We start from the raw sequence: 22,618 nt of genomic DNA on the forward strand, positions 1-22,618 counted from the left end.
CCCAAATTGGGGAGATGGACTTTGGGAGCGAAGATATATATATTTTTTTCTCTTTTTCTCTTTTTGTGAGTGTGTATGTGTATGCTTCTGTGTGTGATTTTGTCAGTGTAGTTTTGCTTTTACCATTTGTCCTAGGGTTCTATCTGTCCGTTTTTTTTTTTGTTTTTCTTTTACTTTAAAAATTTTTTTCTTAATAATTTTTTATTTTAATAACTTTTTATTTTATTTTATTTTATTTTAGTTATCTTCTTTCTTTCTATTTTTTATCACTTTTACTCTGAGCTGTGTGGATGAAAGGCATCCAGCCAGGCATCAGGGCTGTGCCTCTGAGGTGGGAGAACCAACTTCAGGACACTGGTCCAAAAGAGACCTCCCAGCTCCATGTAATATCAAATGGCAAAAATCCTCCAGAGATCTCCATCTCACGCCAAGACCCAGCTTCACTCAAAGACCAGCAAGCTACAGTGCTGGACACCCTATGCCAAACAACTAGCAAGAAAGTAACACAAACCCATCCATTAGCAGAGAGACTGCCTAAAATCATAATAAGGCCACAGACACCCCAAAACACACCACCAGACGTGGTCCTGCCCACCAGAAAGACAAGATCCAGCCTCATCCACAAGAACACAGGCACTAGTCCCCTCCACCAGGAAGCCTACACAACCCACTAGACCAACCTTAGCCACTGGGGACAGACACCAAAAACAACAGGAATGACGAACCTGCAGCCTGTGAAAAGGAGACCCCAAACACAGTAAGTTAAGCAAAATGAGAAGACAGAAAAACACACAGCAGATGAAGGAGCAAGGTAAAAACCCAACAGACCTAACAAATGAAGAGGAAATAGGCAGTCTACCTGAAAAAGAATTCAGAATAATGATACTAAAGATGATCCAAAATCTTGGAAATAGAATGGAAAAAATAAAAGAAACGTTTAACAAGGACCTAGAAGAACTAAAGAGCAAACAAACAGAGATGAACAGCACAATAAATGAAATTAAAAATTCTCTAGAAGGGATCAAGAGCAAAATAACTGAGGCAGAAGAACGGATAAGTGACATGGAAGATAAAATAGTGGAAATAACTACTGCAGAGCAGAATAAAGAAAAAAGAATGAAAAGAACTGAGGAAAGTCTCAGAGACCTCCAGGACAACATTAAATGCACCAACATTCAAATTATAGGGGTCCAAGAAGAAGAAGAGAAAACGAAAGGGACTGAGAAAATATTGGAAGGATTATAGTTGAAAACTTCCCTAAGATGGGAAAGGAAATAGTTAATCAAGTCCAGGAAGCACAGAGGGTCTATACAGGATAAATCCAAGGAGAAACACACCAAAACACATATTAATCAAACTAGCAAAAATTAAATACAAAGAAAAAATATTAAAAGCAGCAAGGGAAGAACAACAAATAACACACAAGAGAATCCCCTTAAGGTTAACAGCTAATCTTTCAGCAGAAACTCTTCAAGCCAAAAGGGAGTGGCAGGATATATTTAAAGTGATGAAGAAGAACCTACAACCAAGATTAGTCTACCCAGCAAGGATCTTATTCAGATTTGATGGAGAAATTAAAAGCTTTAAAGACAAGCAAAAGCTAAGAGAATTCAGCACCACCAAAGAAGTTTCACAACAAATGCTAAAGGAACTTTTCTAGGCAGGAAACACAACAGAAGGAAAAGACCTACAATAACAAACCCAAAACGATTAAGAAAATGGGAAAAGGAACATACATATCGATAATTACCATAATGTAAATGGATTAAGTGTTCCAACCAAAAGACATAGACTTGCTGTATGGATACAAAGACAAGACCCGTATATATGCTGTCTACAAGAGAACCACTTCAGACCTAGGGACACATACAGACTGAAAGTGAGGGGATGGAAAAAGGTATTCCATGCAAATGGAAATCAAGAGAAAGCTGGAGTAGCAATTCTCACAGCAGACACTATAGACTTTAAAATAAAGACTATTAAAAGAGACAAAGAAGAACACTACATAATGATCAAGGGATCAATCGAAGAAGAAGATATAACAATTGTAAATATTTATACACCCAACATAGGAGCACCTCAATACATAAGGCAAATATTAACAGCCATAAAAGGGGAAATCGACAAACACAATCATAGTAGGGAACTTTAACACCCCACTTTCACCAATGGACAGATCATCCAAAATGAAAATAAATAAGGAAACACAAGCTTTATATGATACATTAAACAAGATGGACTTAATTGATATTTATAGGACATTCCATCTAAAAACAATAGAATACACATTCTTCTCAAGTGCTCATGGAATATTTTCCAGGATAGATCATACCTTGGGTCAAAAACCAAGCCTTGGTAAATTTAAGAAAATTGAAATTGTATCAAGTATCTTTTCCGACCACAACGTTATGAGACTAGATATCAATTACAGGAAAAAAATCTGTGAAAAATACAAGGACATGGAGGCTAAGCAATACACTACTTAATAACCAGGAGATCCCTGAAGAAATCAAAGAGGAAATCAAAAAATACCTAGAAAGAGATGACAATGAAAACGCAATGAACCAAAACCTATGGGATGGAGCAAAAGCAGTTCTAAGAGGGAAGTTGATAGCAATAAAATCCTACGTTAAGAAACAAGAAACATCTCAAATAAACAACCTAACCTTACACCTAAAGCAATTAGAGAAAGAGGAACAAAAAAACCCCAAAGTTTGCAGAAGGAAAGAAATCATAAAGATCAGAGCAGAAATAAATGAAAAAGAAATGAAGGAAATGATAGCAAAGATCAATAAAACTAAAAGCTGGTTCTTTGAGAAGATAAACAAAATTGATAAACCATTAGCCAGACTCATCAAGAAAAAAAGGGAGAAGACTCAAATCAATAGAATTAGAAATGAAAAAGGAGAAGTAACAACTGACACTGCAGAAATACAAAGGATCATGAGACATTACTACAAGCAACTATACTCCAATAAAATGGACAACCTGGAAGAAATGGACACATTCTTAGAAATGCACACCTTCCGAGAGTGAACCAGGAAGAAATAGAAAATATGAACAGATCAATCACAAGCACTGAAATTGAAACTGTGATTTAAAATCTTCCAACAATCAAAAGCCCAGGACCAGATGGATTCACAGGCGAATGCTATCAAACATTTAGAGAAGAGCTAACACCTATCCTTCTCAAACTCTTCCAAAATATAGCAGAGGGAGGAACACTCCCAAACTCATTCTACGAGGCCACCATCACCCTGATATCAAAACCAGACAGAGATGTCACAAAGAAAGAAAACTACAGGCCAATATCACTGAAGAACATAGATGCAAATATCCTCAACAAAATACTAGCAAACAGAATCCAACAGCACATTAAAAGGATCATACACCATGATCAAGTGGGGTTTATCCCAGGAATGCAAGGATTCTTCAATATACACAAATCAATCAATGTGATACACCATATAGGCAAATTGAAGGAGAAAAACCATATGATCATCTCAATCGATGCAGACAAAGCTTTTGACAAAATTCAACACCGATTTATGTTAAAAACACTGCAGAAAGTAGGCATAGAAGGAACATTCCTCAACATAATAATGGCCATATATGACAAACCCACAGCCAACATCGTCCTCAATGGTGAAAAACTGAAACCATCTCCACCAAGATGAGGAACAAGACAAGGTTGCCCACTCTCACCACTATTATTCAACATAGTTTTGGAAGTGTTAGCCACAGCAATCAGAGAAGACAAAGAAATAAAAGGAATCCAAATCGGAAAAGAAGAAGTAGAGCTGTCACTGTTTGCAGATGACATGATACTATATATAGAGAATCCTAAAGATGCTACCAGAAAACTCCTAGAGCTAATCAATGAATTTGGTAAAGTAGCAGGATACAAAATTAATGCACAGAAATCTCTTGCATTTCTATACACTAATGATGAAAAATCTGAAAGTGAAATTAAGAAAACACTCCCGTTTACCATTGCAACAAAAAGAATAAAATATCTAGGAATAAACCTACCTAAGGAGACAAAAGACCTGTATGCAGAAAATTAGAAGACACTGATGAAAGAAATTAAAGATGATACAAATAGATGGAAAGATATACCATGTTCCTGGATTGGAAGAATCAACATTGTGAAAATGACTCTACTACCCAAAGCAATCTACAGATTCAATGCAATCCCTATCAAACTACCACTGGCATTTTTCACAGAACTAGAACAAAAAATTTCACAATTTGTATGGAAACACAAAAGACCCCGAATAGCCAAAGCAATCTTGAGAACGAAAAATGGAGCTGGGGGAATCAGGCTCCCTGACTTCAGACTATATTACAAAGCTACAGTAATCAAGACAGTTTGGTACTGGCACAAAAACAGAAATATAGATCAATGGAACAGGACAGAAAGCCCAGAGATAAACCCACACACATGTGGTCACCTTATCTTTGATAAAGGAGGCAAGCATATACAGTGGAGAAAAGACAGCCTCTTCAATAAGTGGTGCTGGGAAAATTGGACAGATACATGTAAAAGTATGAAATTAGAACACTCCCTGACACCATGCACAAAAATAAACTCAAAATGGATTAAAGACCTAAGTGTAAGACCAGACACTATCAAACTCTTAGAGGAAAACCTAGGCAGAACACTCTATGACATACATCACAGCAAGATTCTTTTTGACCCAGCTCCCAGGGAAATGGAAATAAGAACACAAATAAACAAATGGGACCTAATGAAACTTAAAAGCTTTTGCACAGCAAAGGAAACCATAAACAAGATCAAAAGACAACCATCAGAATGGGAGAAAATATTTGCAAATGAAGCAACTGACAAAGGATTAATCTCCAAGATTTACAAGCAGCTCATGCAGCTCAATAACAAAAAAATGAACAACCCAATCCAAAAATGGGCAGAAGACCTAAATAGACATTTCTCCAAAGAAGATATACAGATGGCCTACAGACACATGAAAGAATGCTCAACATCATTAATCATTAGAGAAATGCAAATCAAAACTACAATGAGATATCATCTCACACCAGTCAGAATGGCCATCATCAAAAAATCTAGAAACAATAAATGCTGGAGAGGGTGTGGAGGAAAGGGAACTCTCTTGCACTGTTGGTGGGAATGTAAATTGATACAGCCACTATGGAGAACAGTATGGAGGTTCCTTAAAAAACTACAAATAGAACTACCATACGATCCAGCAATCCCACTACTGGGCATATACCCTGAGAAAACCATAGTTCAAAAAGAGTCATGTACCAAAATGTTCATTGCAGCTCTATTTACAATAGCCAGGACATGGAAGCAACCTAAGTGTCCATCAACAGATGAATGGATAAAGAAGATGTGGCACATATATACAATGGAATATTACTCAGCCATAAAAAGGAACGAAACTGAGTTATTTGTAGTGAGGTGAATGGACCTAGAGACTGTCATACAGAGTGAAGTAAGTCAGAAAGAGAAAAACAAATACAGTATGCTAACTCATATATACGGAATCTAAGGAAAAAAAAAAAAAAAAAGGCCATGAAGAACCTAGTGGCAAGACGGGAATAAAGACACAGACCTACTAGAGAATGGACTTGAGGGTATGGGGAGGGGGTGGGGTGAGATGTGACAGGGTGAGAGAGTGTCATGGACATATATACACTACCAAATGTAAAATAGATAGCTAGTGGGAAGCAGCTGCATAGCACAGGGAGATCAGATCGGTGCTTTGTGACCACCTAGAGGGGTGGGATGGGGATGGTGGGAGGGAGGGAGATGCAAGAGGGAAGAGATATGGGAACATATTGTATATGTATAACTGATTAACTTTGTTATAAAGCAGGAGCTAACACACCATTGTAAGGCAATTATACTTCAATAAAGATGTTTAAAAAAAAAAAAAAAAGAAAAGAAAAAAAAAAAAGCCGTGGCCCAGGATTGTGGCTTATATAACATCTTCAGCAAAAAATGATACATTTGTAGAGAAATGACAGGACCAAAGAAAGCAATTTTAGGCTTCCAAGGGCAGTAAACTGTGGGAAGGTATATAAATGGGTGGGAACTAATGGAGGAAATTTGGTTTGCAGATTCCTCTGGTGCCATCTCTGGTCTCACGAGATTCTGTCTCTAGTAAAAGAATTTATATGCTGCTTTTAGGCCAAAAGGGGGGAATTTTTCTGTGTTTGCTGTTTCTTAATTGCCTTCAGTTAAAAATAATTTTTATGTCAAAGAGGCATATTTAAGGTGATATATTCTGATTTCCTTCAGTGGATTAGAGGTCCATGCTTCCCACCTCCAAGAAGCTTCTAGGAGGGCCAAATTATAACCTTTGGAGTCCCAAAGTACTAAAAACTATAGCTTTCTGCCTTCCTCCCTCACCTGCCCATTCAAAATAAATCTTTATTTTTCAAAATCACCTAAAATGCACAGTTGTGTCTTCTTTTCAGATTTTCTGGTTATACAGTCTGAAGTTGTTCACGAAGTCTGACCTTCTTTTATTTATTCATTCTCTCATTTTCTGGGCTTTGCCTGGAACACATGGATCTTACATATTAGAAGATCAGTAGATCTCATGGGAGAAGAGAGTGTGGGGTAGGGAACAGGACTCACAAAAAAATGCAAAAGCCTGCCTCCCCCAGTCGATGGATCCATCCAATTTTAGGGCAGGAAAAAGGCATACAGCCCAACTTTTCATTTTATGGACAAAGGACTGAGGTGAAGGGACTTGCTCAAGATGATAGATCTATTTAGTGGAAGAGCTGGAACTAGAACCCACATCTCTTCTTTCCTGGTTCAGAGTGATCGCCAGGCTGGGAAAGAGACAATTTACAATTAGCATGGATTCCTGAGCCAGTAAAGAGACTTCCATATGGACACTCTCTAAGCAGAGGAGTGTCCTTAGGCTAATGTTTTAGAGCAACATTCCTCAGATGTAAACAATGATAATAAGACCAATAAGACCAATCATTTATTGAGCATATACTATATCTAGCCAATTTATAAGTACAATGGAAAACTATTCTCTTGCTAGAACCTGCTAAATATTAGATGGGTGAGTGAATGAATTAATGTGAGTTAATTAATAAATGAATGGACAATAAATAAATAAATGCATGAAAAATTCATTTGCACATGTTCTTAGAAGCGCTTTGTAGTACTCATGTCATTTATGTATGTTTTGTCTGCTTTTTCAGAATGACAACTTCCAAGAGGCAAAAACCACATTCATCAAGTATGTTGGGGGTTTCTAATTGTAAGAGCAAATTTTTCCACCATTTGTCTTTCCTTAAATACAATTAGCTGGCAAGAGTGTCCCAAACTCTTGCCAACTAGTCCCTGGGCTTTCTCTCCCCCTCCTTTACCCAAGATGTGTCAGGATCTGACATCTTTCATCATTAGTTACTAGAGAGCAACTATGCCCCTGAGGATGCACTGATGAGCATGTGTGTACTCACAAACTCACTTCCCCCAAATATCCCCTCTGAACCAATGAATGCATTGCAGACTGGGGCCAGGACACAGACAATGACATGAAGCACAGATTTATTAGAGGAAGAAATAGGAGGGAAGCTCAGGATGGGGAGTTGGGGTAGGGAATGATGCAGAACCTGTGCTTTAGCCTCTGGTCTCCCCATAAGTCAAGGTGGAAGCCCAGAAGAAGCCCAGATTATTTTCTTGCTTTGGGACATGGATGGTGCCATAGCTGTGGCCAAACTGGAGGCTGGAGAGGCTGAGGTCTCACTCATGTTCACCTAGGAGAGCATCAGAGTTGGGTAGAGAACAAGACTGGGAACAAGGGGGTGTGTGGGATAAAGGGCTCAGTGGGAAGAAATCCTGACAATGCTTCATTGGACCCTGGGTAGGAGGAGGTGGGAGAGGAGAGCAAATCCTGGAGCTGGGGGTGGAGGGAGGAGAAGCAGGAGGAAAAGAAAGCTGCATCTGGTAGCCTGGATGGAAGGCAGGTGTATCTTGGTCTATCCTTACTTCTGTTTACTCTTGGGGGCTTGCTGGGCTGAGGGACACTTCTGCTGGGCTGGTATGGGTGTGCCCTTGGGTGGGCATTGCTTCTTGGCCTGGGGAGCATATGGATCCTTGGTTTTGGGTACACATGTCTCCTGACATTTGACAGGGGGTGGCTGACAGAGCTGCTTCACCTGCTGCTGCTGGGCCACCTGAGGTGGACACTGGTGCTCTTGCTGCTGCTGCTGTTGCCAGGAAGACATTGCTGCAGGAACAGGTGAGCCTGGAAGAAACCCAGGCAAGGCCACAATGAGACCAGCTCCCTGCATCTCTTCTCCCTTCTGACTCCTGAAGAGTGTTTTCTCCACCAGCCAAGGGTGTGGTAAATGATTAATAGCTTCAAGTTGACTACTGGATTGACTCACACACACCCATTGCAATCTTCCTCTCTTTCTTCCTTTATCTCTGCTGCCCTGATTTCCTATCTTCCTTCATCTTCCTGTAGACTCCTGACCCAATTGAATACATAATTTATTTCTTAGACTTAACAGGAAATATGTTGGGCTGCTAAGCTGAGGATTAAAAGGTGGCCCAGATATTTTACTAGATCAAGACATGAGATCTTCGCCGATGGGTTGGCAATGCTAACTGTCTACATTGGGAAGTTCAGACAATGAGTGTGGGTAAGGATGTAAAGGCATGAGGAAGAGGGCAGGAGCAGATTCTGTCTTAGAGGGAAGAATCATGATGTGTAAGTGATGGGGATGTTCCATCAACAGGATGGAATGGATGTTCCATCCAACAGGATGTTCCCTGTTCTGGGAACTCAGAGGCCTGAATTCCAATCCTGGCTCTATCCCTGACTTATTATGGGATGCAAAGGCAAGTCATTTAATGTAGTTGGGGGATAGTGGTTCTAGCCCTCCATGGAAAATGGGGGAATTGAAGACCAAAGAGATCACTGGAGGTAAGGGATTATAGGAGGATGTTTCACCAAGAGGAAAGAGCATTGGCCAAGAAGGCACAGGTGTGGGTTCTAGATCCAACCCTGCCACTCACCGGCCAGGCTCATCTCTGGGAAATCTGCCTCTTCTGGACCTCCATGCCCTTGTTTGGAGGATACTGATCTGGAAGGTCTCTGAGGCCCTCCCAGCTCTGACATGCGTGCCTGGTTTTCTTTGTAGGCGCGTTCCTGATCTTCTAAGCTCATGCCTATAAATGGAAAGTATAGTTTCCAGGTGGCAATCATGATAGAGAGGCATGGGAGCTGCATAGCGTAAAATACAATATTCAATATACCAGTTTCTGTAAATCTAAAAGCAAAGTTTGAGAGAGCTTGCTAGTAGGGTTGAAAAGACAGAAAGGGCATGAGAAAGTTTTGGAGGAGGCTACAAAATGCTGCAGCTCTGAATATCTTCCGTCAATGAGAAAAATCCTCTTGCCAGGGAATTAAACCCAGAATCAGGAAATTAGTCAGACCTAGCATTGGTGCGGAACAGAGATTGAATTTCCTAAGTAACAATTAGCGTGACATTTCTTTAATTGTCATGAGGCTTACGTTACTTCTCTGGTTACCCAAGAATAGGAGAGGAGCTTGGCCTAGTGGCTCAAGACAGTTCAAGGAGGAGGAAAGGGCCCAGCAGATCACAGGAGACGAATCCATTACCACTTACCAGAGGTGCAAGGCGGACCCTAAGAGAGGCAGCTGAACACAGGTCCACATCAGTTACTCCTGGGAACCTTTTAAAGGGGCCCCAACCTCCCCCAGGCACCTGAGGGTCACCTGACGTGGCCCTCATTATCACCTTCCAGGGAAGTCCTCACCCACTTCTCCTACCTGCACTTCCTCCATGACTTGCTTTCCTGGCCTGTTTTGATGAAAACCACCTACCAGATATTCCAGCAATCTGGGTCCCTGACTACCTGAGCTGACTTCATCCACCTAGGTGTCTGCTCAAACTCAAGGACTCAAAGTCTTTTAAAAATAGAACATATCTGAAGCTCTGTTTGTAGACTGAGAGTTATAAGAAACATGGAGGAAGGAAGAGGAAAAGGGGGAAGGAATATGGGCTGGGAGCACTTCCAACAAAAATAGGATATTAATGGTGGTGAAAGAGGGTGGGATAGAATTTGGTCTCTGTGGTAGAGTTTCCAGATAAAATATAGGGCAACTAGCTAAATTTGAATTTCAGATAAACAGAATTTTCAGTATAAGTATGTCCCAAATACTGCAGGAGACATACTAAAAAATTTCTTGTTGTTTATCTGAAATTCAAATGTAACTGGGCAGGCTGTATTTTGGTTTGCTAAATCTGCCAACTTTACTCAAGGACTTATTCAGATGGGAGGAAGGAGCCCTGGTCCTCCCTCCACTTGACCTCCTAGCCCCTGGGGTAGGGAAACATGGTATTCTGGGAGGCTGGTTCATTTTTGGACCACTGTCCCAAACCTCAGGATCCAGCTGACTAGAGGCCATTGGCGCACTGATTTCTACCATTATCAGAGCAAAGCGTAAGACTGCCTGAGAAGTGATAGAAATACCTAAAAGAACCTTCACAGCATTTTCCATACCCCTTGTCTTATTTAAGCATCATGGCAATTCTGTCAGGTTGTGCAAATCTGGTTTTATAGTCTAAAAATTTAGATCCAAAGAAGTTCACTGACTTGCTCAACAACATGTAGCTAGCAGTGGTGGAGCTGGTGAGGGGCCTGGCCCAGGGCTTGTTTCCACTGCATCACAGTAAAATGGACAGCGTCCCCACCATGGACAAGTGACTGTCACTGGGTGGGTACCATTACTAATGGTCTTTTCTGAGCTTCCTGTCATCTATAGACTGAACAATGATCATTTTTCAGGGTTAGCCTCACTTAAAAGGTAATCCTTTCCTTAATTTCTTGTGCAGGCCGGGCCTCCTCTTCCACCTCTTCCCAAGCCTAGCAACTTTAAGAATGTAACATTCTGTGTTCCAGATTCCAGGTCCTGCATTCCATCTTCAAGACAAACACCTTCTCCACCTATGCCCCTCTCCCCTGTTCCCACTCCACTATGCTCATCCTGATGCAAATTCTCCAAAAGGGAAGCATGGGACAGGATGGATTTGGTGTGGACACAGATCAAGGTATTCTCCCTCACCTGGCACCTAGAAGGCATCAGTGTACGTGTGCTGCTCACGACGGGGTGGATTGTGCCACCTGTCTGTCACCCACACAGCTTCTCTGGAATACACGTTACTTTTTATTTTTCCCAGTCTGCTCATTGGCCTCTTACTTTGTCCATCAACAACTCCTGCTTAGTTTGGAGAACTCTATCTAGTGATAAACCTTGTCTTATACAACAGTTATCATCTCAGAGGATACTCCATGGGTGGCCTTTATAGAGAACATGGCTGGAGTTGAGGTGGCAGTGTCCTCTAGGTCATAAATCTCCAAGAGTCATTCAGGCTCATATGCACCTAACATGTTAAACTTTTCAAAACTCTGGCACTCAACTTCCCTCTTGGCCACAATGTCCTCATTTTATAGAGGGAGAAACTGAAACTTGGAATGAGGACATGCTTGACCCAAGGTCACACAGGGTTAATGTCAAAGCCAGAGTTGGATCACAGGTCTTCTGACTTCATAGCAATTTTCAGTCAGGTGAAGTGCCTGCGTCACTGGGCTGCTTCCTACCAGGGGCTACATTAATGACAAAATTAGGAAGCTGGTTCTGGTGGTCTCCACCTCTTGTACCATTCCCCTATACTTTTTCCTCCCTGGCACACACCAGGCTCTCTTTCCCACCAAGCCTGTCAACCCTTCTTCCTCTGAGACCCTAACTCATCCCTCTCCCCTACACTGCCAGGCACAGGTGCATTTTTATTAGTCATTAAACCTTATAAAGCATCTCTGTATACAGTTTTCACAATTCTCTACGAAGAAAGCTAACTGTATTATTAATGTTATAGATGACAAAAGTGTGGCTCTGATGGTAGCTGGATCTGGAATCCAGAAAGGATGGCCCACCCAAGTCTCTGAAATCTGTAATGGATTGTTGCCAGGCACCCCAGATGGCTGGGGGATTGTTCTTTCAAAGGAGGGGAGACTTCCTGGCACCCCTCAGATCACCCCCATGTAAACAACTCCTCCAGGTGAGGTGGGCCCTGAGAAGCTATGTGGAATGACGACTCTGTAGTGCCTGCTCCCACCCACACCTCCCCAGGCTGGCCACAGGACTGTCGCCTGGTTGATCATGAGTCCTGCATCTGTTCTCTCATCTCAAAGGACCATACTGTATTGAAATCAGGAAGCCAGCCTCTGCATCTTGCCTCTCTATGGAGCAGACACCTGAGAGCACGTATGCACCTGTGACTCCATCAGGGAGGGGAGGGCACAGGCAAGAGTCATTTCTGAAGGTGAGTCAAAGCTTGAGAAACCCCAGCCCCACCCTGCAGACAAACAATGGGGTGAACGGGCAGCAGAGACATGACACTGGGAGGGGACCATGCCAGAGACAATGCTAATCATCCAACTCTCCATCTAGACACATTTTCATGAGGGTGCTTTTGTCTCTGGGCTTTGGGGGAAAAGAAGGGTTGTTGATGCCTCCATCTGGAGACACATGGAACATATTTATTTCCAAAAATGAAACAAAGTAAATCAAAAAGGAGAGCTCTGGGTTACTCATGAGAGGCTTTTAGGAGGGGAGGACTGTCCTTGTATAGAGGACAGAGGAGGTTTGGGGCTGCCAGCATTCCTGTATTTTAGCTGCTAATCCAGTAAAATAAAAACTTAAAACCGAGCAAATTGCATCTTATTTTAAAAATCATAATCATATGATATTTGCTTTATCTTAATTTCTGCTTGATACTTAACCAGCAGTCATGGCTTAGAACATTTCAGTTTCGAGTTTACCACTGCTAATTACTTAACAATCTGTCAACAAACACTTTAGAAGATGCTACTTAAAGAGAACTTGTGGCCTTTTTTTCTAATGTGGGAAATCCATTTGCAACATGAATCATCTCCCCCTTTAATTTATCGATTTGCAAATAAGATGCTCAGATCCTAATGTGAGATGTTCTGTATCATAGTATTAAAAGCAGTCCCCATGGAGAGAGAAGAGTGAGAGGATGAGTCTCGAGAAAAGTGTGATTAGTTTATCTCCTCCCTCCACCCCTTGTCCCCCTATGATATGTTTCTAGAAGACCCTCCACTGTCCTAGGAGTTATGTAAAGGGGAAAATAAAGTCCTGGACCTGGTGAGAGGATAGTTCTAATGGAATACCAATGGACTTATCTGTGGAAGTTGAAGACTGGCTGTGGAAGGGGAGGGGGTGCGTTGGCAAAGCATCCATCTCTGGGAAGAGTGCCAATGTCTGCCTCTTGGGAGTCGAGTGGTGACAAAGCACTAGTCACCTTCTCCTTGGATGTGACACAGTGTCCTTAGAGACATAGGGAAGGAGCCAAGGGAGTAAAGAGATAGCTCTACTGATACTTGCCCCTCACTGCCTGTGAGATGTTGGGCACATCCCTTAACCTGTCTGGGACTCAACATTTTTGTTCTCCAATATGAGGCCATTGGCTAAAATTTCCTCTAAGGTCCCATTAAGGGCTAAGATCTTGTAAACATACGATTAGGTCTGGGAAAGCAACCGCATTTCATCCCTTCAAAATCAATAGTGAATTGAGAGCACTGAGGCTGAGTTTTGGCTCGACTGGAAAGAGTGTGGATATTGATTAGAGATGTCTGCTATGAGAGGTAGAAGTAGCCACATGTGCAGGCAGTCACATCCCTGGCTTAGCCTAAAGCAGGGAGTGGTATGCTAGGATTTATGAGTGAGAATAATTGAAGCACTTGAAGAAGGAGAGAAGATATGAACTGTTTAAAAATCCTGCACAAGCTGACACCACCTAGAATTCCCATCTGAGCTCCCACCTTTCCTTAACACAGCTGTTAAGGGGATTGCTGTTTCCAAAACTCGCCTCATGCTTTCTTGCCTCAAACCATTTGATCTGTGATGGCACTACATTCTCAAACGTCCCAGTGAAATTCAAGGTAATCTCTAAGAACAATTTAAAATGTTGCTGAAGTTGAGCAGGACCCTGCTGGGCCTTCCCTGGTATGAAAGCCCTTCCATGTTCCTAGTTTCTTGTTTGCAGAAAAAGGTTTTAGTCTTCTAGGGGCCTCTCCTGAGTCACAAAAGCCTGACTCAAGAATTAATGATTGAAAGGATGTAGACATGTAGTGAAAAAATAGCAATTGGACCAGAAGAACTGGTTACAATTTACACAGTAAATCAGTCATATAGCAGTCACAGAATCTTTAGTTTCTCCCTGAAGTACATAGATAACAGTATCTGAGACATATTCCTGTGTTCTTTTGCAGGTATCGTAACCACCGCTAGAGGGAAAAAGCTAACTGCATGATGACCAGATGACCATGACATAAGCTGCTCCATCTTGAGCAGTACTGAATCTATGGTTTGCACAATTCCAGGAACTGGCCTCAATAAAATGGGAACAAATTGACCCTGGAAATGAAGATTAACTGTGCTTAAAACAATGAAGATGACACTGACCAGACCAGTTTCAAGATGATTGTCAGAGCCGACTGTGCTGTTCTGCATGTAGCTCTCACCTGCACATCCTTGAAGCTTTCCTTTATTTTTATTTATTTTTAAATTTAATTTTATTTTTTATTTTATTTATTTTTTATACAGCAGGTTCTTATTAGTTATCTATTTTATACATACTAGTGTATATATATCAATCCAAATCTCCCAGTTCATCCCACCACCACCTCCCCACACTTTCCCCCCTTGGTGTCCATACGTTTGTTCTCTACATCTGTGTCTCTATTTCTGCCTTGCAAACCAGTTGATCTGCACCATTTTTCTAGATTCCACACATATGTGTTAATATACGATATTTGTTTTTCTCTTTCTGACTTACTTCATTCTGTATGACAGTCTCTAGGTCCATCCACGTCCCTACAAATGACCCAATTTTGTTCCTTTTTATGGCTGAGTAATATTCCATTGTGTATATGTACCACTTCTTCTTTATCCATTTGTCTGTCGATGGGCATTTAGGTTGCTTCCATGACCTGGTTATTGTAAATTGTGCTGCAGTGAATATTGGAGTGCATGTGTCTTTTTGAATTACGGTTTTCCCTGGGTATATGCCCAGTAGTGGGATTGCTGGGTCATATGGTAATTCTATTTTTAGTTTTTTAAGGAACCTGCATGCTGTTCTCTATAGTGGCTGTATCAATTTACATTCCCACCAACAGTGCAAAGGGTTCCCTTTTATCCACACCCTCTCCAGCATTTGTTGTTTGTAGATTTTCTGATGATGCCTATTCTAACTGTTGTGAGGTGGGTATATCAACTCTTGAAAAAGAAACCAGGTTTGTCTTTCAAGTAATCCCATCATTTCTTTATATTTTGTATAGGCTGCTTCAAGCTCTTGTATATTCCTAATAAAGACAGCTGGCTTTGGATCATCCACCAAAATTTCAAAATCTTTTGAAAGGGTCCAGTAGGGTTTATTCCTTAAAAATATACTCTATCTGTTGACCATAGTGTCTTCACAATATCAAAATAAGACAAATTTAAAATACAAACATTTCATGTAGAAACTGATATAAACAAAGCCTACTGCTCTTCGTATGAATAACGGAAATAACTGATGGCGACTCAAAGTCTGGATGTTGCAACACTCTATTGCTCCTAATGCTAATATTGGGCTAACTCAATTCAATGAAAACCATTTTAATGACTACTTCTTAGACCCTGCCCACTCATTTCCTCTGTAGTCACTAGAAATTTGGCTTCTGTTCCTATCAATCTGGCAACCTACAGAGAAAAAACAGGAGCTATCCTTTGAAAGCTCTTGCCCACTGGTCAGCAGCTGGGAGATGGGTTATTTATTTATTTTAGTTGGATGTGGATTTAAAAAAAATTTTTTTTAATTGGGGTATAGTTTTTTACAATGCTGTGCTAGTTTCAACTGTATAGCAAAGTGGAGTTCCCTGTGCTATACAGCAGGTTCTTATAATCTATTTTATACATATTAGTGCATATATGTCAATCTCAATCTCCCAATTCATCTCAACCCCCATGCCCACCACTTTCCCCCCTTGGTGTCCATATGTTTGTTCTCTATATCTGTGTCTCTATTTCTGCCTTGCAAACCAGTTCATCTCTACCATTTTGGTAGATCCCACATATATGCATTAATATATGATATTTGTTTTTCTCTTTCTGACTTACTTCACTCTGTATGACAGTCTCTAGGTCCATCCACATCTCTACAAATGACCCAGTTTCATTCCTTTTATGGCTGTGTAATATTCCATTGTCTATATATACCATATCTTCTTTATCCTTTCATCTGCTGATGGACATTTAAGTTGCTTCCATGACCTGGCTATTGTAAATAGTGTTGCAATGAACATTGGGGTGCATGCATCTTTTTGAATTATGGTTTTCTCTGGGTATATGCCCAGTAGTGAGATTGCTGAGTCATATGGTAATTGTATTCTTAGTTTTTTAAGGAACCTCCATACTGTTTGCCATAGTGGCTGTATTAATTTACATTCCCACCAACAGTGCAAAAGGGTTCCCTTTTCTCCACACCCTCTCCAGCATTTGTTGTTTGTAGATTTTCTGATAATGCCCATTCTAACCCGTGTGAGGTGATACCTCATTGTAACCTTGATTTGCATACTCTAATAATTAGTGATGTTGAGCAGCTTTTCATGTGCCTCTTGGCCATCTGTATGTCTTCTTTGGAGAAATGTCTGCTTAGGTCTTCTGCCCATTTTTGGATTGGGTTGTTTGTTTTTTTGATATTGAGCTGCATAAGCTGTTTATATATTTTGGAGATTAATCCTTTGTCTGTTAATTCATTTGCAAATATTTTCTCCCATTTTGAGGGTTGTCTTTTCGTCTTGTTTATAGTTTCCTTTCTTGTGCAAAAGCTTTTAAGTATCATTAGGTCCCATTTCTATATTTTTGTTTTTATTTCCATTATTCTAGGAGGCGGGTCAAAAAAGATCTTGCTATGATTTATGTCAAAGAGTGTTGTTCCTATGTTTTCCTCTAAGAGTTTTATAGTGTCCGATCTTACATTTAGGTCTTGAATCCATTTTGAGTTTATTTTTGTGTATGGTGTTAGGAAGTGTTCTAATTTCATTCTTTTACATGTAGCTGTCCAGTTTTTTCAGCACCACTTATTGAAGAGACTGTCTTTTCTCCATTGTATATCCTTGCCTCCTTTGTCATAGATTAGGTGAACACAGGTTCATGGGTTTATCTTTGGGCGTTCTATCCTGTTCCATCAATGTCGATTTCTGCTTTTGTGCCAGTACCATATTGTCTTGATTACTGTAGTTTTGTAGTCTAGACTGAAGTCAGGGAGTCTGATTCCTCCAGCTCGGTTTTTTTTCCTCAAGATTGCTTTGGCTATTCAGGGTCTTTTGTGTCTCCATACAAATTTTAAGATTTTTTTGTTCTAGTTCTGCAAAAAATGCCATTGGTAATTTGATAGGGATTGGATTGAATCTGTAGTTTGCTTTGGGTAGTATAGTCATTTTCACAATATTGATTCTTCCAATCCAAGAACATAGTATATCTATCCATCTATTTGTGTCATCTTTGATTTCTTTCATGACTGTCTTATAGTTTTCTGAGTACAGGTCTTTTACCTCCTTATGTAGGTTTATTCCCAGGTAATTTACTCTTTTTGTTGCAATGGTGAATGGGATTGTTTCTTTAATTTCTCTTTCTGATCTTTCATTGTTAGTGTATAGGAATGCAAGAGATTTCTGTGCATTAATATTGTATCATGCAACTTTACCAAACTCATTGATTAGCTCTACTATTTTTTTTGGTGGCATCTTTAGGATTTTCTATGTATAGTATCATGTCATCTGCAAACAGTGACAGTTTTATTTCTTCTTTTCAAATTTGGTTTCCTTTTATTCCTTTTTCTTCACTAATTTCTGTAACTAAGACTTCCAAAACTATGCTGAATAATAGTGGCAAGAGTGGACACCCTTGTCTTGCTCCTGATATTAGAGGAAATGCTTTCAGCTTTCACCATTGAGAATGATATTTGCTGTGGGTTTGTCATATATGGACTTTATTATGTTGAGGTAGATTCCCTCTATGCACATTTTCTGGACAGTTTTTATCATAAATGGATGTTGAATTTTGTCAAAATATTTTTCTGCATCTATTGAGATGATCATATGGTTTTTATTTTTCAATTTGTTAATATGATGTATCACAATAATTGATTTGCATATATTGACGAATCCTTGCATCACTGAGATAAATCCCACTTGATTATGTTGTATGATCTTTTTTTTAACATCTTTATTAGAATATAATTGCTTTACAATGGTGTGTCAATTTCTGCTTTATAACAAAGTAAATCAGTTATACATATACATATGTCCCCATATCTCTTCCCTCTTGCATCTCCCTCCCTCCCTCCCTATCCCACCCCTCTAGCTGGTCACAAAGCACCAAGCTGATCTCCCTGTGCTATGCGGCTGCTTCCCACTAGCTATCTATTTTATGTTTGGTAGTGTATATATGTCCATGACACTCTCTCACTTTGTCCCAGCTTACCCTTCCCCCTCCCCATATCCTCAAGTCCATTCTCCAGTAGGTCTGCATCTTTATTCCCGTCTTTCCCCTAGGTTCTTCTGACATATATATATATATATATATATTTTTAGATTCCATATATATGTGTTAGCATACAGTATTTGTTTTTCTCTTTCTGACTTCCTTCACTCTGTATGACAGTCTCTAGGTCCATTCACCTCACTACAAATAACTCAGTTTCGTTCCTTTTTATGGCTGAGTAATATTCCATTGTATATATGTGCCACATCTTCTTTATCCATTCATCTGTTGATGGACACTTAGGTTGCTTCCATGTCCTGGCTATTGTAAATAGAGCTGCAATGAACAATTTGGTACATGACTCTTTTTGAATTATGGTTTTCTCAGGGCATGTGCCCAGTAGTGGTATTGCTGGGTCGTATGGTAGTTCTATTTTTAGTTTTTAAGGAACCTCCATACTGTTCTCCATAGTGGCTGTATCAATTTACATTCCCACCAACAGTGCAAGAGGGCTCGCTTTTCTCCACACCCTCTCCAGCATTTATTGTTTGTAGATTTTTTGATGAAGACCATTCTGACTGGTGTGAGATGATATCTCATTATAATTTCGTTTTGCATTTCTCTAATGATTAATGATCTTCAGCATTCTTTTAAGTTTTTGTTGGCAATCTGTATATCTTCTTTGGAGAAATGTCTATTTAAGTCTTCTGCCCATTTTTGGATTGGGTTTTTTGTTTTTTTGATATTGAGCTGCATGAGTTGCTTGTATGTTTTGGAGATTAATCCTTTGTCAATTGCTTCATTTACAAATATTTTCTCCCATTCTGAGGGTTGTCTTTTCGTCTTGTTTATGGTTTCCTTTGCTGTGCAAAAGCTTTTAAGTTTCATTGGGTCCCATTTGTTTATTCTTGTTTTCATTTCCATTTCACTAGGAGGTTGGTCAAAAAGGATCTTGCTGTGATTTATGTCATAGAGTGTTCTGCCTATGATTTTCCTCTAAGACTTTGATGGTGTCTGGCCTTACATTTAGGTCTTTAATCCATCTTGAGTTTATTTTTGTGTATGGTGTTAGGGAGTGTTCTAATTTCATTCTTTTATATGTAGCTGTCCAGTTTTCCCAGCACCACTTACTGAAGAGACTATCTTTTCTCCACTGTATATGTTTGCCTACTTTATCAAAGATAAGGTGACCATATGTGCGTGGGTTTATCTCTGGGCTTTCTATCCTGTTCCATTGATCTATATTTCTGTTTTTGTGCCAGTACCATGTTGTCTTGATTAATGTAGCTTTGTAGTATAGTCTGAAGTCAGGGAGTCTGATTCCTCCAGCTCCATTTTTCTTTCTCAAGATTGCTTTGGCTATTCGGGGTCTTTTGCATTTCTATACAAATTGTGAAAATTTTTATTCTAGTTCTATGAAAAATGCCAGTGGTAGTTTGATAGGGATTGCATTGAATCTGTAGATTGCTTTGGGTAGTAGAGTCATTTTCACAATGTTGATTCTTCCAATCCAAGAACATGGTATATCTCTCCATCTATTTGTATCATCTTCAATTTCTTTCATTAGTGTCTTATAATTTTCTGCATACAGGTCTCTTGTCCTCTTAGGTAGGTTTATTCCTAGATATTTTATTCTTTTCGTTGCAATGAAAAATGGGAGTGTTTTTCTAATTTCACTTTCAGATTTTTCATCATTAGTGTAGAGGAATGCAAGAGATTTCTGTGCATTAATTTTGTATCCTGCTACTTTACCAAATTCATTGATTAGCTCTAGGAGTTTTCTGGTAGCATCTTTAGGATTCTCTATGTATAGTATCATGTCATCTACAAAGAGTGACAGCTTTAGTTCTTCTTTTCGGATTTGGATTCCTTTTATTTCTTTTTCTTCTCTGATTGCTGTGGTTAAATCTTCCAAAACTATGTTGAATAATAGTGGTGAGAGTGGGCAACCTTGTCTTGTTCCTGATCTTAGTGGACACGGTTTCAGTTTTTCACCATTGAGGATGATGTTGCCTTTGGGTTTGTCATATATGGCCTTTATTATGTTGAGGAAAGTTCCCTCTATGTCTACTTTCTGCAGGGCTTTTATCATAAATTCATGTTGAATTTTGTTGAAAGTTTTCTCTGCATCGATTGAGATGATCATATGGTTTTTCTCCTTCAGTTTCTTAATATGGTGTACGTGTTGATTGATTTGCATATATTGAAGAATCCTTGCATTCCTGGGATAGACTCCACTTGATCATGGTGTATGATCCTTTTAATGTGCTGTTGGATTCTGTTTGCTCGTATTTTTTTGAGGATTTTTGCATGTATGTTCATCAGTGATATTGGCCTGTAGTTTTCTTTTTTTGAGACATCTTTGTCTGGTTTTGGTATCAGAGTTATGGTGGCCTCGTAGAATGAGTTTGGGAGTGTTCTTCCCTCTGCTATATTTTGGAAGAGTTTGAGAAAGATAACTGTTATCTCTTCTCTAAATGTTTGATAGAATTCGCCTGTGAAGCCATCTGGTCCTGGGCTTCTGTTTGTTGGAAGATTTTAAATCACAGTTTCAATTTCAGTGCTTGTGATTGGTCTGTTCATATTTTCTATTTCTTCCTGGTTTAGTCTTGGAAGGTTGTGCATTTCTAAGAATTTGTCCATTTCATCCAGGTTTTCCAATTTATTGGCATATATTTGCTTATAGTAATCTCTCATGATCCTTTGTATTTCTGCAGTGTCAGTTGTTTTTCTCCTTTTTCATTTCTAATTCTATTGATTTGAGTCTTCTCCCATTTTTCTTGATGAGTCTGGCTAATGGTTTATCAGTTTAGTTTATCTTCTCAAAGAACCAGCTTTTAATTTTATTGATCTTTGCTATCATTTCCTTCATTTCTTTTTCATTTATTTCTGATCTGATCTTTATGATTTCTTTCCTACTGCTAATGTTGGGGGTTTTTTGTTCTTCTTTCTCTAACTGCTTTAGGTGTAAAGTTAGTTTGTTAATTTGAGATGCTTCTTGTTTCTTAAGGTAGGCTTTTATAGCTTTAAACTCTCCTCTTAGAACTGCTTTTGCTGCATCCCATAGGTTTTGTGTCACTGTGTTTTCATTGTCATTTGTTTCTAAGTATTTTTTGATTTCCTCTTTGATTTCTTCAGTGATCTCTTGGTCATTTAGTAGTGTATTGTTTAACCTCCATGTATTTGTGTTTTTTACGCTGTTTTTTTTCCTATAATTTGTTTATAATCTCATAGTGGTGTGGTCAGAAAAAAATTTTTATATGATTTCAGTTTTCTTAAGTTTCCCAAGGCTTCATCTGTGACCCATGATATGATCTGTCCTGGAGAATGTTCCATATGCACTTGAGAAGAAAGTGTAATATTTTTTGGGATGGAATGTCCTATAAATATCAATTAAATCTATCTGGTCTATTGTGTCATTTAAAGCTTGTGTTTCCTTGTTAATTTTCTCTCTGGATGATCTGTCCATTGGTGTAAGTGAGGTGTTAAATTCCCCCACTATTTTTGTGTTACTATTAATTTCCTCTTTTATAGCCATTACCATTTGCCTTATGTATTGAGGTGCTCCAATGTTGGGTGCATATATATTTATGATTTTTATATCTTCTTCTTGGATTGATCCTTTGATCATTATGTAGGGTCCTTCCTGTGTCTTATAACATTCTTTATTTTAAAGTCTATTTTATCTGATATGAGTATTGCTACTCCAGCTTTCTTTTGATTTCCATTTGCATGGAATATATTTTTCCATCCCCTCACTTTCAGTCTGTATGTGTCCCTAGGTCTGTAGTGGGTCTCTTGTAGACAGCGTATATATGGGTCTTGTTTTTGTATCCATTCAGCCAGTCTGTGTCTTTGGGTAGGTGCATTTAATCCATTCACATTTAAGGTAATTATCTATATGTATATTCCTATGACCATTTTCTTAATTGTTTTGGGTTTGGTTTTGTGGGTCCTTTTCTTGTCTTGTGATTCCCACTTAGAGAAGTTCCTTTAGCATTTGTTGTAGAGCTGGTTTGGTG

General features: G+C 39.4%; 1 protein-coding gene across 1 annotated transcript; it reads right to left on the minus strand.

The window, feature by feature from the left end:
- Positions 1-4,604: 4,604 nt before the first annotated feature.
- Positions 4,605-8,739, minus strand: SPRR4 (small proline rich protein 4). The gene has a single exon (XM_082403971.1). It carries the CDS (start codon positions 8,305-8,307, stop codon positions 7,999-8,001), a length of 309 nt encoding a protein of 102 aa, XP_082260097.1. The 5' UTR covers positions 8,308-8,739; the 3' UTR covers positions 4,605-7,998.
- Positions 8,740-22,618: the final 13,879 nt, after the last annotated feature.

The sequence above is a fragment of the Balaenoptera borealis genome, assembly GCF_965194805.1.
Source record: "Balaenoptera borealis genome assembly, chromosome: 1".
In the NCBI taxonomy this organism is placed as follows: domain Eukaryota; kingdom Metazoa; phylum Chordata; class Mammalia; order Artiodactyla; family Balaenopteridae; genus Balaenoptera; species Balaenoptera borealis.

Coding starts and splice junctions, on each gene's coding strand:
- SPRR4 (XM_082403971.1), bottom strand. CDS start 8,307: ATGCAGGGAGCTGGTCTCATTGTGGCCTTGCCTGGGTTTCTTCCAGGC.